Source organism: Colobus angolensis, unplaced genomic scaffold, assembly GCF_000951035.1.
Source record: "Colobus angolensis palliatus isolate OR3802 unplaced genomic scaffold, Cang.pa_1.0 Scaffold19, whole genome shotgun sequence".
NCBI classification, from domain to species: domain Eukaryota; kingdom Metazoa; phylum Chordata; class Mammalia; order Primates; family Cercopithecidae; genus Colobus; species Colobus angolensis.
The window spans coordinates 5,560,306-5,579,940 of record NW_012115043.1 but is presented as its reverse complement, the minus strand read 5'-3'; the positions used below and the strand labels follow the sequence as shown (position 1 = coordinate 5,579,940).

The 19,635-nt window shown below is 35.2% G+C and overlaps 1 protein-coding gene across 1 annotated transcript in view; it reads right to left on the bottom strand.

Moving 5' to 3' along the window:
- The window catches only part of DENND4A (DENN/MADD domain containing 4A), a 102,619-nt gene that overhangs the window by 31,853 nt on the left and 51,131 nt on the right, over positions 1-19,635 (bottom strand). Inside the window, exons 14-22 of the mRNA XM_011940384.1 lie at positions 16,251-16,384; positions 13,026-13,161; positions 12,459-12,665; positions 11,920-12,048; positions 11,212-11,353; positions 10,701-10,829; positions 7,452-7,568; positions 6,551-6,682; positions 290-1,386 (exon numbers count right to left, since the gene is read on the bottom strand). Coding sequence (XP_011795774.1) covers positions 290-1,386; positions 6,551-6,682; positions 7,452-7,568; positions 10,701-10,829; positions 11,212-11,353; positions 11,920-12,048; positions 12,459-12,665; positions 13,026-13,161; positions 16,251-16,384 — 2,223 coding nt within the window. The remainder of the gene's footprint in view (positions 1-289; positions 1,387-6,550; positions 6,683-7,451; positions 7,569-10,700; positions 10,830-11,211; positions 11,354-11,919; positions 12,049-12,458; positions 12,666-13,025; positions 13,162-16,250; positions 16,385-19,635) is intronic.

Genomic DNA, 19,635 nt, shown 5'->3' with positions numbered 1-19,635 from the left:
TGAAGGAAATATTGAAATTCAGTAAGTACTTTCATGTAACACTAATTCTTACTCCAGCTACAAATCACTATCTTTCAAAACTGAATTACAAATATAACCTTAGTGAATTTTCTTTTCTTTGAAGTTATTATTACAGTTCCAATTCTGATACTTAACAAAACTTACACACCCCATGAGTCCTTTTCATAAAGCTATGTTTAGGAAGAATAGTTAAAACAAGTAAGAGGCTTTTGGTGGTGATGGGTGTGTATGTGCGACAGTAAAAGTAGCAAATACTAACCAAACTTACCTTAGATGATGTGGTGTACATGGTGAATCTTGAATACCATTTGCTTGCTTTCTCTGCAACTCCTTTTCCAGCAGTGAACATACTGTTTCTTAGAACATCTAGTTTAGGTACTAGTAGTGTATCTAAGTTAAATGAAGGTGATGAGTGGGTTAATGTATCCTGAGATTCTTCCCTAAATGGGCAAGTAGGTGAGAAGGCTGGAGAAGACCAAAGTCTCTCCCTTGGTTTCTCCTCACTTTTTGTGTAACTTTTAGATTTGGTAAGTCTCACTGGCTTAGGAGAATTAGGAGGCAGGCTAGATCTTCTGCATGCCTTGACCAATGGTGGACTTTTCTTATTTAATTTATCATCACATGCCCGTTGTAAATCAATGCTTGGTGTACGACTTGTCAAAGGGCTGCTCATATTATTCATATACATCACAATTTCTTCAGCTAAATCACGCCTAGCAGATGGTGTTGAAATGCTTTTGCTATCATCTTCATCCTCCTCCTCTTCTTCTTTTTGCTGCTGTTCAGTCTCAGCAACCAAAAGAGAGAGGGGATCGAATCCTGTTGCAACATCAGTTTTTTCAAAAGGTTTTACTGAAAAGCTGCTGTTCATACGCTGAATAATCTTGGGATTTTGCATAGCAACACATCCTGCTTTTGATCCATCTGTTTCACTGTCTAAGTCTTCTAAGTCAAAAATAACAGGAGATTCCACTTTATCTGCCAAATAGTTAGAACCATCAAAAGGTGTATCATCATCACTAGATTCCTTTTCTAGACTGTCTCTTTTTGATCTTAAAGGTGGCTTCCCAATATCAAGAGTATTTGGTCTTGTGCTTTTTGAGATAACATTTGAAAGAATTTTTGCATCAGCTCCTAATTTTTCAACTATATCTCCAGGGGTGGCTTCCCGGTTAATTCTATTGAGCATAAATCCCATCAGTACCCCTCCACTAAGATTACGGTTTCTATTTCCCCAGACCACTTGCTGCTGCAAATTAGTTTCATTGTCACTTTTGTGCCTTTTCCTGAAGCATCTACTTTGAATGTTTCTTGTTTCATTTGTATCCTCAAGAGATGATATTAAGAGCAGCTCAGGTGTACTTTCTGAAAAACAAGTAAAGTGCTTTTAGCCATGAAAATACAATAGCAAATATAAGTCATCTTAAATATTTAAAATTCTAGTGACGAAAACAATAATAGCAAGCACTCACTGACTGTCTGCTATTTGACAGATACTATACTAGACACTTTACTTGTATTTCCTACTGTAAACATTCCAACATCCTTATGGGTTGAGAAAAAAGGAACACTCAGAGAGATTAATTATCTAGCTCAGAGTAACCCAGTTCTTAAGAGACAGAACTGGGATTCAAATTCAGATTTGTCCAATTATAAAGGGTATGCTCCTAGACATTAGGATGTACCGCTTTTTAAAGATGTCATCAATTAAGATTTATACTAATTCCACTAAATAAATTACAATGGTTTTACAATTGTGGTTGTACTAGATGACCTTGAGATTCTGAGTCTTCCTTTTTTTTTTTTGAGACGGAGTCTGGCTCTGTCGCCCAGGCTGGAGTGCAGTGCCCGGATCTCAGCTCACTGCAAGCTCCGCCTCCCGGGTTTATGCCATTCTCCTGCCTCAGCCTCCCAAGTAGCTGGGACTACAGGCGCCCGCCACCTCGCCCGGCTAGTTTTTTGTATTTTTTTTTAGTAGAGACGGGGTTTCACCGTGTTAGCCAGGATGGTCTCGATCTCCTGACCTTGTGATCTGCCCGTCCTGGCCTCCCAAAGTGCTGGGATTACAGGCTTGAGCCACCGCGCCCGGCATTTTTTTTTTTTTTTTTTAAATTTGGTAGACACAGGGTCTCACTATGTTGCCCAAGTTGGTCTGGAACTCTTGGGCTCAACAAATACTTCTGTTTTGGCTTCCCAAAGTGCTAGGATTATAGGTGTGAGCCACCATGCCCAGCCAAAATTGTGAATCTTCTGCTTATTAAAATGAAAAAAGAAAAAACATCCAAAACATGAAACAAAATAGATGTTAACTTTATCCGTAAAGGTTATTTTTTAAAACTTCAAATCCTAAATAATTTTAGCTAAATTAATGTGGCTAAATAATTTTACCCTTGCTTAACATATTGATTGCACATTTATACCAGTCAAATGTTAATGGCCACTTCACATTTAGAAACACTGTTCACTGCTTTCTACCAAATTACTTAGATGAAAATACTAAATTTTAAGCAGAAATCTAGATCTCTGATCACTTTAATTGTTCTTACTATATGTGGGAGTCCTCTAAAGCATTAGTCTAGGTATAGTATCATCAACTATTCTTCTTATGTACTTCATCTACAGAATTAGCTCTCTATAGTCAGGCAGGTACTGAAAATGTGCCTTTTCTTGTCAGGTGATGCATGCAAATGGCATGGCAAGAGAAAAGAGTAGATACTAGAAGTCATAAAAGCCTACATCTAATATTACTTAATAAGCATATACCATTAACAAGAAAAATGACATGTCAGGGAGGCAAAGTTTATTGTTTTTTTCATCAGCTTATGATTGAGGACATAGGAAATCAAGAACACACTTTCTTCTGATATTCTGGGAAATTTTCTGCTTCACACGTTAAATATTACTGAAGACCCGGAGGAATCTTGTAACCAAAGATAATACTCTGGAATTGCATTTGCAAGGGTTCCTTTGCAAAGTCAGTGATATCGTAGAGACCAAGTTGGTTATCAGACTTTACCAGAGGTTTGCAAACTATACCTATGAGCCAAATCTAGCCTGAGGCCTGTTTTTGTACAGTCTCAAATGGTTTCTACATTTGCAAAGGGTTGTAAAAATCATGCACCCAGAAGACTAGGTAACAGAGATTCTATGTGCCCTGCAAGGCCTGAAATATTTACTATTCGGCTTTTTACAAAAAAGTTTGCCTGATCCTAAGTTTACACACATGCTAAATTACACATGCTAGGCTGGATGCTGCATGCCTCTAACACAAACACTGCAAACTATTTAACTTCCTTGGGCTAGGTGGCTCTATGACATAATTCTAACCAGTGATATTAAGGTATACTTTTTGAGGGTTTTTGGAAAAACTTCTTTCCTGACAAAAGAAATAGATATGGCTGGTGTTTCTCTTCCCATTCTTTTTGCCTTGATGGGATAGGTGATGTGTGGAGTTACCAATGGCTATACTGTAATCATGGTTAGGTCAAAAGAACTGATGGCAAAACCCCTGAGCCAACATTTAGAGCAAGTGGTTACCTCTGAATTTCCTATTTGAGAAAAATAAACTGCAACTTCTTTAAGCACTGTTAATCACATATTCTGAGACTTAAAGCTGAAAGTATGCCTAGCTGATATACTAGCCTTTTCTCAGATCTTTGAACATGCTGTGGGATTCCTTTCTACTAAATAGCCTTTTTATACATGCTTCCTTCTGCTTGGAATGCACCCTCTCAATTCCTCCTTTCTGATCCCTACCCTCATTTATTTTCTACTCATATTTGAAATTTAAGCTTAAAAATGATATGCTGAAGGAAGTCTTCCCTAACAACCCCAAACCCAAGACATATCTATTACATGTTCTCATAGCAACCAACTGTCCCTTTTCATAGTATTTAATCTAAGAATACTTTTGCATTTACTTGATCAGTGTCTTCCCATCCCTTCTACCTGCTTTCTCCATGAAGGCAGGATCCATGTTTATTTTTTGTTTCTTATTATAATATACCCCCAGTAGCACCTGAAATATAGTAGAATCTATAATAATATTCACTGAATGAATACTGTCTATTAGGCAGTAACTGCAGCCAACAAACCAACCTGGAATATAATACATTATATTATAATATTAACGTATTATATTATTGGTAGTTAAGGATCAAAAGTAAAGGCACACTAAAACCAGAATTAGGCTTGAGAAGCATCTCAGAATTAAACTTCTCTGTGGTTGAACACTCAGTAATTCAATATGTATTTATAATCAAAACATTAAATTCTCAAGATGATCATGAGGGCGGGAGCAGAAGCTCACGCCTGTAATCCCAACACTTTGGGAGGCCGAGGCAGGTGGACTGCCTGAGGTTGGGAATTTGAGACCAGCTTGGCCAACATGGTGAAACCTCATCGCTACTAAAAATACAAAAATTAGCCAGGCGCAGTGGTGTGCACCTGTAATCCCATCTACTAGGAGGCTGAGACATGAGAATCGCTTGAACCTGGGAGGCAGAGGTTGCAGTGAGCCAAGATTGTGCCACTGCACTCTAGCCTGGGCAACAGAGTGAGACTCCGTCTCAAAAAAAAAAAAAAATCAAGACAGGGTTATGATTTCAATGTTTGATTTAATCCAATCAAACATTAAAACATATCTTTGTTAATTCTACTCCTGTATATGTATATATATATATATATACACACATACAAACACAAATAAAATATATAAAATATATTTTATTTATATATAATATATATATTTTATTTATATATCATATATTGTACTGCAAAACATAAATAAACCCAAAAAATGCTTTAAATCCTAGTATGTACAAGTATATAATAAGTATTCCTATATATCCCACGTATGGTCTTTGGCAGCAGTAATAAACCCACAGTACTTAACAGATGAGAGTTTTCAAGCCACAAGCATCAAGGATAAACTAATAACTTTACTTCACACCAAAGAAATCTACTCTAGACTTTTGTAAAATTCACTTGTTCAGCATATAGGGTAACTGAAAGCCAGATGATTAGCCAGATGCTTATTATTCTGACAAAATGTGAAGATCAAAGGATAGTTTACAATTATATTTAAATAAAAAAATTAAATGCAGATCTTAAGAGGAGGGCAAGCACGAACAGACAGCAATGAAAGAACAATAAAATAAAGATCAAACGCAAGTTATTAAGAGTTATAATTAGAAAATTAGTTACAAAGGACTAAATGGTTGTGAAACAACTCTATGACACTGATGAAAATTTTTTTAATGTTTATGTTATAACAATTATCTAACAAAGAAATGCAAAATAAGAGTTACAGGTGATCTAATTTTCTTTTGTTTGTTTGATAGATAGAGTAGGGTTCCGCAAACTTTTTCTATAAAGGGCTAAAGAGTGACTAACTATTGTAGTCTTCGCAGGCCACGTGGTCTCAGTCACAACTACTGAACTCTGCTGTTGCAATGCAAAAACAGTCACAGATAATACGTAAATGAATGAGCATGCCTGTGTTCCCACAACTTTATGAAAACTGATGTTTGAATTTCATAAAATTTTCATGTGTACTAAATATTAGTCTTTTTTTCTGACAATTTAAAACTATAAAAACCATTGTGGCTTGGTTAGCTTGCAGGCTAGTATAATAATTGGCTTCAGGGCAAATTTGGTCCTCGGGCCTTAGTTTGCCTTTCCCTGAGCTAGAGGCATATCTAACTGTGTTGCAAAAAAAAACTAAACACCATTGCAGCAAGGCCATTTAAAAACAGAGATATTTCAGTCTAGACAGCACATGTTTTTCAATATTTTTTATAGTACAACATCATGCAAAAATAAGGTAACACAAAAAAAATTTATTAGGTAATCACACTACTAACACTAAAAACTCCGAATCTTATGTCTATTTAATCCCCTGAAAATGGTCTGGTAAAAAAACTTTGAGGCCAAATATTATTCTACTTTTAATCTGACTTTTCTATTAACTACTGATAATTTATGTGACCTGCCAATCACTGAAGTATGCTTTAGTTTTCTCATCTTTTAAATGGTGCTAATATCCCCTTTGATACAAGCATTTCTATATTAATAAATATAAAATAATATATAAGATGACTTTGAAAAGAAAAATTATTGGGTATTGTTACTCAAACTATCTGAAGGACTATTCTTTTGCCTCTGGAAAAACAGGAATAATATGAAAACTAATAAACCATATACTTCATTTGAAACTTAACTAGCTGTATGGTACCCTCAGACTCATCACCTCTGCTGATCTCACTTTCCCCTTCCAAAAAGTACCAAGAGTCTAAACTCAAAAGAGTATACAAGCTGGAGGTTTGCTCCTATGCCTTGTACAATACAAGCTTGAACACAGCATGTTATAAAATATAGAACTCAAGTTACTAAGCTATACCATGAGAGGCTGCACAAAATATTTTTTAAAATTACCTTGGAGAATTAAGACTATTAAAAAAATAATTATTCACTAGTCATACAGATACAATTTATTCTGCACATAACACAAGTGTACTATTCAACTTACCCAAGCTTTCTCCTGATATTTTATCAGCACTGTTGTTACTTGTACCAGTGAGGCGAACGATACTGGAAGAATTCTGATAACTGAGCTTAGGAAGGCAATCAGCACTTCCTTTTGCACTCTCACTTTCTGACACTGTAAAGATGAAAATAAAAATATTAATAAAATGAAATCTATATACACTGCAGGAGGTATCAAGAGAAGTTTTCAGTTCTACATATTTTTACTTGAAAATAGGTGATAAGAAAATATGGAACACCTCTATATCTGTTTGTCAACCACAAGTAAGTGATTTCACTTATTTGAGGCCTCGAAGTGTAGATCAAACTACTGAATACTGATCATGCATGAGGTCCATGTACAAACTTTATATTTCCTCATTGATTGTAAAGGAGTGCTTTTGGTGGAGTGGGGAAGGGGGTAAATATAATCACAATCCATTAAACAAACTTTTTTTTTCTTTCTTCAGGTCAGATGGGTAATATGCTGATGTTGTAACAAGGTTCAAAGGTGGCACATCTCACAAACATGCTTGACTACCCAATCATCATGCCCATGAACTATAAAAGGATCACAAGCTTTCAAATATTGTTAAATCTCAAAACAGAAATACTGTTTCAAGAAATGTATATACACTTCCACTAAATACATGTATTTTGGGAGTCACATAGCATTCATTCTAATGGTATTTGACTTGGGAAGTGTTTTGCCACTGAGGCTATATACTTCATACATAAAGCATTTGTATGAGAGTATGTGGTGGCTGAGAGGGCACATAATGGGAGACAAGAAAGAGTTATGATGGAAAAATGGAAAGTAAAACCAGAACTTTTATAAAATCACCTGCATTTTCTATGAATATAAGTTCACAATTTTATACAATATCAACTTAAACAATACCTACAGGAACTACAATCACTGCCTTTTTTATCTTTTTCTTCTTGAATGTCTTCGGTAGATGTATCCCCTCTTCTAACTTCATCTTTAGATAATGAATTATATCCAAGATCAGACTGGCCACCTGGTAAAAACAAAAAGAAACAAAACTCTATCACAAACTTCTTTAGTGAGTGCAACTGGAATTAGGAGCAACATACTAGTGTTTGGATTTTCTCATAAATTTTTTTCTGGACAACTTCCAATTTAAAGCATTATTTTGTCAGCTACCCTTAAAGCATTGTTAGCTACCCCTTCCATCATCTCTATTAATATAAGAAAGAGATGATCTCGAAATAATTTACTCTTGGTTCCACACTGTAGCCAAAAGTAACTATGTACATTCACACTACTATATGAGCTCCAACAGACACAGACGAACCACACATTCTTTATACAAGTCCATGACCTTTCTAGTTGAAAGTTTGAGTTTCAACTAAGCAATGGAGAAATCTGCAAAGAATTTATAACAGAACATTCACACATAGGTCACTAGAGCTAAATGTCTAAATGATTTTACTAAAAAATTGGATTTCTTCAAATTTGATAGGAAATTAATTTTTAAAAAATTTTAGCTGAATAATCATTGAACTGCATGTGAGTACAAATACATGGGAATGAGATAAAAATGTAGTGTTAAAGATATTGTTAAGAAAAGCAAAAGGAGCTGGGTGCAGTGATTCATGCCTATAATCCCAGCACTTTGGAAGGCTGAGGCAGGCAGATCACTTGAGCCCAGGAGTTTGAAACCAGCCTGGGCAACACAGTGGGACCTCATCTCTACTGAAAAAAAAAAAAAAAAAAAATTAGCCAGGCATGGTGGCATGCACCTATAGACCCCAGATCCTTGGGAGGCTGAGGTGGGAAGATCACCTGAGCTCAGGAGTTCAAGGCTGCAGTAAACTATGATTGCACCCCTGCACTCCAGTCTGGACAACAGAGTGAGACGCTGTCTCAAAGAAAGGAAAAAGTAATTTAAATATTTACTTTTAAAAAAACTTCTAATACACTGTTTTGCTAAAGAGACTCTGCATCATTTTTAGAAAATTGTTTTTACCAGATTAGTCTCAAAAGATAAGGTTTTGAATCCTAGTTCTTTATCTCAGGAGACATGTGATTTTAAGTAACAATGCAACCTTTTTGTTTGGATTTGAAGTTCCCAAATTTGTAAAACATAAGGTTGTTATTATTATATGAGACTATATATGAAAAATGTTCACAAACTTGTAAAGTGCTCTCTAAAGAAATTATATTATATATCACTAGTTATTTAGTTTAATATTTTTGTTATAATTTTGAGTTTTTATTTTTTCTAATCAAACTTCAGGTCCATTTCTAAAGAAACTATAAATAGAAAAATCTGAGAATCATCTCGATAAAATTCATGCTTTTATTAGGTTTTGCACTATTTTAAGATAGCTTTTTTTTGTTTTTTTGAGACAGAGTCTCACTATGTTGCCCAGGCTGGAATGCAGTGGCGTGATCTTGGCTCACTGCAACCTCCACCTCCAGGGTTCAAGTAATTCTTGTGCCTCCACCTCCCAAGTAGCTGGGATTACAGGAATGTGCCACCGTGTCTAGCTAATTTTTACATTTTTAGTAGAGATAGTGTTTCACCATGTTGGCCAGGCTGGTCTCGAACTCCTGGCCTCAAGTGACCTGCCTGCCTTGGCCTCTCAAAATGCTAGAATTAGAGATGTGAGTCACTGCACCAGACCTAAGATAGCCTTTTTAAAAGCCACAGTTGAAAGATAAGATTTCTTCGTTTGTAAGAGATAATGCCAAAGGATAACTATTATAACTGATTAAAATCACACTGCAAAATCAAGGAATAAAACCAATCAAGGAAGAATAACTATGAATATTACGTTTCAACAAAATTAGCTTACATTTATTAAACTTAAAAGTAGGTATAAAGCAAGGTAGACCAAAATAATATTGACATTTGCAGAGATATGGGCCTTCATATTTTATTAGTAATGCTTCCATTTTTAAAGTTTCTGTCCTTTAAGAGCTTGCTCTTATCTGTAGTCAAAAGTCATGTGTAATTTTTGAAATGTAATAAAAAGAACAGAATTATGTAAATAATTTATTTTTAAGTGTGTCAATTGTAATAATAGTTAAGAAGAGCTGATATACAAATCTTATACTTCTATGAAATTAATGTCATCTTTGGTGCTATAATTCTAGCACTGAAGTATACAATTCTATATACACATATATAAATATACACATAAAATATACAATTCTATATACATATAAATACATATACATATATTATGTGTATATGTGTTATACACACATTATACATATACTATTACACATACATATATAGTATTATACATATATTATTTTATATATATATATATAATTTTTTTTTTTGAGACAAGGTCTTGCTCTGTCACCCAAGCTGGAGTGCAGTGGCTTGATCATGGCTCGCTGCAGCCTCAACCTCCTGGGTTCAAGCAATTCTCCTATCTCAGTCTCCCAAGTAGCTGGGACCACAGGCATGGGACACCATGCCCAGCTAATTTTTGTATTTTTGTAGAGACAGGGTTTCGCTATGTTGCCCAGACAGTCTCAAACTCCTGGGCTCAAGTGAACCACCCATCTTGGTTTCCCAAGGTGTTGGGATTACAGGCGTGAGCTACCACACCCAGCCTTAGAATGCTATATTTTTATATATTTAAAATTTTTTATTACAACTTTTAAAGTCACTTAAGATTCAGAAGTTAAAAAAACATTACAGTACAGAGAGTTCCTTGGTACTATTCACCTAGCTTCCCCCAGTGATAATACCTTACATAATCATAGTACATTGTCAAAACCAGGAAACTGATGTTGGTACAATACTATTAACTTAGATACAGAGCTATGCTTCTTTTTAAGAAAAACTCTAATATCATTTTCATAATTTCAAAGAATTTATTATAAGAAAATGATAGGGTAAAGAGATCTATGTCTATGCAGAGTTAACTGGATTATCATGTACTAAATAGTAGAATAAAGTGATTTGTAACCTCTCTTAAAACTTTTATTTCTATTCAAATAATAAAATTCCATATAGTTATTAAATCTAATATCAAATCAAATACTTAATATATAAAATTAAAAAGTGGCAGTTAATCACTGAAAATGAAAATGTAAAAAAACATAGGCTACCAAATCTAGTTTTAAAAATGTACTATAATAAATGTATACATAAGCATACACAAACCTGTACTAGATCTATCATCAGTAGCATACACTTTGATTAAACCCGTATTAAAAGGTGCCTGCTCCACAGTGTGTGTCCCATGACCACTATCCATGCTGCCATGACTAACAGCATCCAGGTCACTGCCATCTGCTTAAGAACACAATTTGACAGCATTTTACTACTCAAAGAGGTACCAAATATACACATTAATTTGTTGCTCAAGCTAATAATCCACCAATGTAATACTGAACATGAAAAGTGCCACACACTTAGCAAAATACAACTATAATAAAGAAACCTAGTGGGAGTTATTGATGAACACGAAAACAACACACACAAAGGTGGTCAGAAGTTGAAACATTTAAACAGAAGTGAAATCCGGTGGTTTCTAAATGGGAAGAGTGATATAATTTGCTTAATAACTAAAAACTAAAACATTCAATATTGTAAAACTGTTTAAAATTTCTAATAATGTAAACTGTAGCTAGTCAATTAATTTTGAAGAACAAGTAAAACACACATCCCTTACCTGAGAGAGTTGTTTGTGATAAGTGTGCATGTTTCTTTAAAGCTCTTTTGAACTGTGTTACTCCTAAAATAACATTTCTTACTTTTGTCCAGAGAAAATAGCCACTACGACTTCTTGAAGGCCAGGTACTTTCCAAAACAGCCTATTCATTCAACAAAATAAAATAATTAGTAAAATAATTTTTATAAGTGAACATATACTGGTTTCAGAATAAAGCTAAAGAATATCAAAGCAGGCCAGGCATGGTGGCTCATGCCTGTAATCCCAGCACTTTGGGAGGCTGAGGCAGGTGGATCACTTGAGCCCAGGAATTCGAGACCAGCCTGGGCAACAAGCTGAAACCTCACCTCTACAAAAAATATGAAAATTAGCCAGGCATGGTGGCACATGCCTGTACTCCCAGCTGCTTAGGAGGCTCAGGTGGGAAGATCAATTGAGCCTGGGAGGTCAAGGCTACAGTGAACCATGATTGTACCACTGCACTCTAGCCTGGGTGACAGAGTGAGACCCTGTTTCAAAGAAAGAAAAAATCAAAGTAGATTGTATAACATAAAAGAGAACTAAAGTCTTCCTTGATTGACAAAATGTATTTTATATACTCGAAAATAAATGCCAAATAACCTCCTGCATAAATTATTTCTGCCATTAAATTTAACACTGCATAATGACAAACTTAATACTCTTTATCCATTAAACCAAGGTATTTACCTTATTATAATAACCATAAGTAATGGCATTGGGGTCAATACCAGCTTTCCGCATTTCAAAAAGCACTCGAACTGCAAGCACCGGCTGATCATATTGTCCACAGAGTTGCATAAGAATGCGGTAGCATACCTGAAATACAAGTTCAAAATTGTACAGAGACACAGATGTCACCATGTACACAAATCTAGAACAAAATAATGCATTTTAAACAATAATTGTGGCAGGGCACAGAGGCTCATGCCTGTAATCCCAACATTTTGGGAGGGCAAGGCAGGTGAATCTCTTGAGCCCAGGAGCTTCTGACCAACCTAGACCACATAGTGAGACTCTGTCTCTACAAAAAAATTTAAAAATTAGCCAGGCGTGGTGGCACACGACTGTAGTCACAGCTATCTGAGAGGTTAAAATGGGAGGATTGCATCTCTTGAGCCCAAGAGGTTAAGACTGCAGTGAGCTGTGACTCTATCACTGCACTTCAGCCTGGGTGACAGAGTGAGATCCTGTCTCAAAAAAATATATAACAATAAAATAATTGTTACCTCATCAGGTGGATCCATCTTCTTTGACTGCATTTTTTTAAGCACATCATATGCTGTTTTCAGAGCCCTGACTTTTGAATGACAGACTTTCACATAAGCTGGGAGACAAATAAACCACAGTCCATAACAGTGGCGCAGTAGACACCTAGACCACATCTGAGGGATGGAAGAGTACCTCTTTGCAATTTTATGTGCTGATTTAATTTCCTGGAAAAAAATATAAAGATCTAACTAATAAATTTATGCACTTAGGCATCTTTATTTAACTGAATGCTAAACAAGTACAAGTCACAAGCTTTTATAATGTTTCCATAACAAAATATGTCTATAATTAAAGTGTTTTCAAGTTTCTGTTTGCATCTGTATTAAACAGCATATAAAATAAATTTCTAGGACAAGAACTAGTTAATTTCTTGAAGTCAGATTACTCTATCTTCAGAGTGCTTTGGGGAACATAATAATCTAGTAATAGTTATATAAGAAGTGATAAAGCATATTATAGGAGGATAAATATTCAATTTATTTCTTGTTCTAAAATTTGATTACATGAAGAATGCGATAAAGTACCTGTTTTGTTCTTCTGAACATGGGCGAAGGGCTATTAGGACTACTTGATTTTGAAGGCAGTTTGTTCTTCTTTGCTTGTAGAAATCCTTCAGGTCTTTCAAATAAATTGTTCCTAAGAACTGGAAATCCATTATAGCTGTTTTAGAAAAGACAAAAAAAAGAAAAACAGTTCTCAAGCACACATAGATGATCACAGTGGTTATAGGTTAATATAATTACGACCAATAACTTCTTCACTTAGAATTTAACTATCTTTCTTCATCAGGCTATGATATGTACTCAATAAATATTCATGCTAATGTTGCTCTTCTTACTATAATAACTAGAAATGTAATAGCCAAATTCAGACTCAAGTTATTTTTTCAGGAAAAGGGAAAAACATAAATGAACATGACATCCAACTCCAAGGTAACTTAAGCAAACTTTTAAAAGTTAGTACTCCTGTTAATACATAGCAAGCATATTAGATAATATGACAATTGGTAAAAGGTCCACCAAACTAGGACTCTTCCAAAAAGGGCAATCATTAATGTCATTGCTTTGGATTAACATATTTACTGTTGAACTTCCCTTCTCAGAAAGATGCAAATAACAACCTTAGGTTTAGCACATTAGCACACCAGATCTTGCTCTCACATTCTCATGAACTGGTTTGTCAGGTTAGCTAGTAGGTTCAAGGCATCATTTATGAGAAAGAAAACTGAGAAGGTTAAATAAGAGGAAGAAAAGGTTAGAATAGGTGCTCTATTAGGAGGTAAACCTAATAAAGGTGCCAGACCAAGATGTTCTGGACATTTAAAAGCTAGCAGCTAGGCTGGGTGCAGTTAGTGCATGCCTATAATCCCAGTTACTCAGGAAAATAAGGCAGGAGGAACGCCTGAGCCTAGGAATTCAAGGCTGTAGTGTACTATGGTTCTGCCAATGAATAGCCACTGCTCTCTAGCCTGAACAACATAGTGAAACTTCATTAATAAATAAGTAAATAAGTGAAAGGCAGCAGTTAGGAAAAAGATACATTGAAAGAAACCAAAATTGCCTCCTGAGCAATACACTTAACCTGTTTAAGAACACTATATAATATTTTCTTAAAGGCATATAAATAGTTTCTATTAGGAAGAAACCTAACTACAATAAATGAGGGTAGACAATATTTTTTATACATTACTATAGTCAAATTCCATAGAATAAGAAAATACTAGCAATGATTCAATGTTGAGTAGGAAACAGCAAAGAAATCCAGGAAAACCATGTCCCTTAAAAAATTCATTGTATGTATATGATAAGATCATAAGACCATTTTGTGTGTCTTATTTCAAATGCCTCATTATTTTACATAGACAATGTAAGTTTATGAGTAATCTCTTATGAGGCAGACTCTGTGATCATTAAGGACATTTACAGTGTTTTCCCAATTATGGTTATGATTACACCAAAATTATATGAGTAGTCTGAAGAAAAAAAAATGACAGATTCTAAAAAAACAGAAATGTTTTCAGATAAGTAATTTTCTTTTTATTTTATTTTTTGATTTGTCTGTTCCGTCACCCAGGCTGGAGTGCAGTAGCTCAATCATGGCTCACTGCAGTCTCAACCTCCCAGGCTCATGTGATCCTCCCATCTCAGTTTCCTGAGTAGCTGGGACCACAGGTGTGCACCACCACGCCCAGCTATTTTTAAAAAATTATTTGTAGAGATAAGGTATTGCTATGTGGCACAGGCTGAAATAATGCAGTTTTTTTGGAGACAAAATCTCATTCTGTCACCCGGGTTGGAGTGCAGTGGCATGATCTTGGCTCACTGCAACCTCCACCTCCCAGGTTCAAGGAATTCTCCTGCCTCAGCCTCCCAAGTAGCTTGGATTACAGGCACCTGCAACCACGCCTAGCTAATTTTTGTATTTTTAGCAGAGACAGGGTTTTCACCATGTTGGCCAGGCTGGTCTTGAACTCCTGACCTCAAGTGATCTGCCCACCTCAGCCTCCCAAAGTGCTGAGATTACAGGCATGAGCCACTGTGCCTGGCCAAATTTTCTTAGTGTTAAAGGACTAAATCTAAAAGTAAAATTTAAATTAAAAAAGTTAAAACCAAACCACAGAAACACAAAACTCTATTAGTGACACATACGAAAAGACAAATAAGCATAAAGTATAAAAGAGATTAAAAAATGAGAACTTGTTTAGAAAGAAAAAGAGAGGAAGAGAGAAATTAAGAGAAATATTTTAAATATCTTCGACAGAAGACATTTAAAAAGTGATATGAACAATATTATCACTGGATGAAAAGAGTAGAAATCAAGTGGCCTCTGATTAATCAACATTCATAAACATCTATCACACCACTTTTTCATCTGTAAAAGGAAGAATTTAATCCAAGTCATAAACAAAGATGTCTTGAAAAATCCTTTTTCAATGAAAATAATAAACTATGATTTAAAGGGTGATAGATGTGAAATGGTTTTAGAATATTTAAACAAAGTAAGAAAGTATTATTGGAGAAGTAAGAAATCTTTTAAACTCTAAAATTACAATTTTAAGTAAAGATAAATGTATATTAGAAACTAAATAATGCATTCACCTCTATCATAGCCCTTATTTTACTGTGCTCAGGACTTTTCTCTCTTCTTCACTAGACTTGAAGGCACAGACAATGTATCATTCAAGTCTATATACTTAGCACAGTGTCTAACCACATTTCCTAAATTAACAATGATCAATTCCAATAATTCTGAATTTCCATGACTTAAAACTCATGACAAAAATTAGTAACTTAAAAAATTATATTGTACAAATCAAGGCCACAAAGATTGACTCTAAATTAGATTTAATCTTTTTGTAAACCAAGGTTATATTAATCAGTGTGTGTATGAGATGAAAAAGGACTGAATGTGAGGAAACCAGTTTTAATGAAAAAAAAATCAAAATTCTATAATAAAAGTGCTGCATTTGAGGTGGGGAGTCTAACTGAATGTAATCAACATTTACAAGGATAGATACTTATGCAGACATCATTAGAGAGCTTCCCAAGTCTATATTATGCAAAATTATATATGTTTTCTTTTTATACCTCAAAGCTTAATAATGGATGTGGGATAAGCTTGCTTACCACCTAAAAATTAGGGATCTGTAAAGTTTGGATTTTTGAAAATACCACAGTCCTTAGAAAGCTACGTCACAGATGATGGATTGCTTCTCTCTTTCAATCTCAAACATTCTGCCTCTTGAATACCTGTACTGTAAAGGGGGTTCTTCACCATTGGGTAGGTGGGGGATCTCAGGTGGTGTTACAAAAACAGTATGTTCACTTTTGAAAGATTCATCCAGTTCTATAAGTCGCACTTCACCGCTCTTGTCCATATCCACCTAAAGGAGTTTTAAAAACATACATTAAAAAGCCACATTGGTTAGCCAAGTGTTTACATAAACGGAAGTGGTTAAATAAACCATCTGCACAATGGATACTAAACAGCCATTAAAAAAGAAGAGTGAGCAAGTTCTCTATGAGGGCCAAAATAATTAAGTGAAAATAGCAAAGTGCAAACTGTAAATAGTATATTACTTTTTGAATAAGAAATGAGGAAAATACACACACACACACGCACACATATATATTTTTTGAGACAGTTTTGCTCTATCACCAGGTTGGAGTGCAGTGGTGCGATCTCAGCTCACTGAAACCTCCGCCTCCCGGTTCAAGTGATTCTCCTGCCTCAGACTCCCAAGGAGCTGGGACTACAGGCGTGTGCCACCACGCCCAGCTAATTTTTGTATTTTTAGTAAAAGCGGGGTTTCACCATGTTGGCCAGGATGGTCTCGATCTCTTGACCTTGTGATCTGCCCGCCTCGGCCTCCCAAAGTGCTGGGATTACAGGTGTGAGCCACAGCGCCCGGCCTTTCATTTTGCTGATATTTACATAAAGAAATACTAGAAAGATACTAAGAAAAGCACCTATATGAGGAAGAGGAAAAGAACAGAGTAGACAAGGATGGAATAGGACCCAGATGAATATATACCTTTTTATATTTGAATATACCTTTTTATATGCAAATATTTTGCATTTGAATCATGAGACTGTAATCAAGAAACAAAATTTTTTAAATCCACGTACATGTGTGTCTGTGTGATAAGAATAGTGAATTCTATATATTTTAAAAATTTATACTAAATATAACAACTTTCCCTAAGCTCTTTCAGCATATGTAAAAGTACATGTGAGTTAAACTCTAGTCACATCAATATTGAAAGCACTTTAGTAGTACTATTTCTACTAGGTACTCGATGGCAAGGTAATATCCAGAAAAAACGAAAACTTCGTAGAACCTAAACTGCCCCACAAGAGCTCATAAACTAAAGGGCATAATATTGATATTATTAATAAAAAAGGATGTCATACATATGACAAAATACATTTCACAGAACTTTATTAGGTTAGAAATATCATATACCATGTGGATTAAGTGGAAGAGTAGGAATTACTAACAAGTTAAACCTTTAAGATAAGGACTTAGGGCAGAGTATACCAAAAAAGAACACAGATGAGTTTTAAAAATTTTCTAACACTTAAAAGGAACCAATACATTCAAAATCTTCTTATATAAATTATTGATAATTTCACAGCATTATATGCTATACTCTCTTGGATTAAATAATGTTTTTAATGGTATATCCATACAGTGAACTAGATAAAAATTAGGACATGATTCAGAAATATAATAATGAGAAAAACATTCACAAAGTAACAATACATGAGAAAAGAATCAGGCTACTAAATCGTATATTATGATTTTTTTTTTTTTGAGACAGCATCTTGCTGTCACCTAGGTTGGAGTGCTGTCGTGCAATTTTGGCTCACCAGAACCACGGCCTCTCAGGTTCAAGTGACTCTCATGCCTAAGCCTCCCAAGTAGCTTGGACTACAGGTGTGCACCACCACACCCAGCTAATTTTTATATTTTTAGTAGTGATGGGGTTTTACCATGTTGGCTAGACTGGTCAGGAATTAGGCAGGTGATTCGCCTGCCTTGGCCTCCCAAAGTGCTGGGATTACAGGCATGAGCCACTGCACCCAGCCTATATATTATGATTCTTAATGGTTTTTTTGAGACAGGGTCTTGCTCTGTTGCCCAGGCTAAAATGCCAAGGTGTGATCACAGCTCACTGCAACCTCCAATTCCTAGGCTCAAGTGATCCTCCTGCCTTAGTCTCTCAAGTAGCTACAACTACAGGCGTATGCCACCACACCCAGCTAATTTTTCTTTCTTTTTTTTTGGTAGAGATGGGGTCTTGCTATGTTGCCCAGACTGGTCTCAAAGCAATCCTTCTGCCTCAGCCTTCCAAAAATGTTGAGATTACAGGAATGAGCCACCATGCTCAGCAAATGTTTATTTATTTAATAGTTCTCACTCTTTTTTTAAGCAGCTTCTCCCTCTCCATATTGGTGCCTACTTTCCATTCTCCAGCCATATTGTTCTCATAAAAAAGTGTGGGGTCCAGGACAACTGCTCTAGTTTTCGGTGAAGTCTATACAAATATTAAAATTTTGCACTGTAGACTCAATAGCTTGGTAAAAGTACTTCCTTTTACTTATATACCAATAAAATCTCATTTTAACATTATAAAAATAGCTGTGCAATAAATCCTACATTTATAGGTTGGACATCTCTGTCTTTTGGAAAGCATGGTGACATCTGTCTCTATTGAGAGAAAAAGAAATCCAACACCCACTGCAAGACAAAATTAAAATAATTTTCATATTTTCCCACAAGACATTAATATGCTCAGAAAACACTGGAAATGGATTCTTGGGAAACCAAGAAAAGATCTTACCAGACTATTTGTTACACAAAACTGTCTTTAGTTAAGCACCATCCCACAGGAACAGATTGTAATGATTTAAAATATAATCATATGAAGAATAAGAACACATGGTTCTTAAATTAGTCATAAATGAAACACATAATTCTCATATATTGTTTTTCTTATTTCTATTCAGTATTACCCACTCCAGCTTTTTAAAGTCAGTCAAGTGTTTTGTTTGGATATGCTAAGATCAAAAGAGTTAACATACCATGTGAGAATAAGTGAATAATGGTACCACACATCTAATTTTTGTTCAATAGTAGTTATGAACCATATGAGACAGTTAATGTATACTTAATGTTATTTATTTTCTATAGTTAAACTGCCAGAAGTAAGAGTTTTGTTCACTTAAAAACTTAAGCTCAAAGTTACTCAACTAAGGAATAACCCTCACAAAAATTATTCTTTTTAAAGTGTTACTGATATCTAGAAAACATATGCAGATGAATAGTAAGCACTGATTTTTTGTGAGTCACTTACTGTGGTATCAAAACATGAAAGGTAGTAAATGCATTGCATAATTATTTACATTTCAGAGAGTTCTGGTTAATAACAACACCAGGGATACAATTAACCTCTGCTCTAACTACATATGAGAGATACATACATATCTTTATTAAGATATATTTTGGGCCGGGCGCGGTGGCTCAAGCCTGTAATCCCAGCACTTTGGAGGCCGAGACGGGCAGATCACGAGGTCAGGAGATCGAGACCATCCTGGCTAACACGGTGAAACCCCGTCTCTACTAAAAAA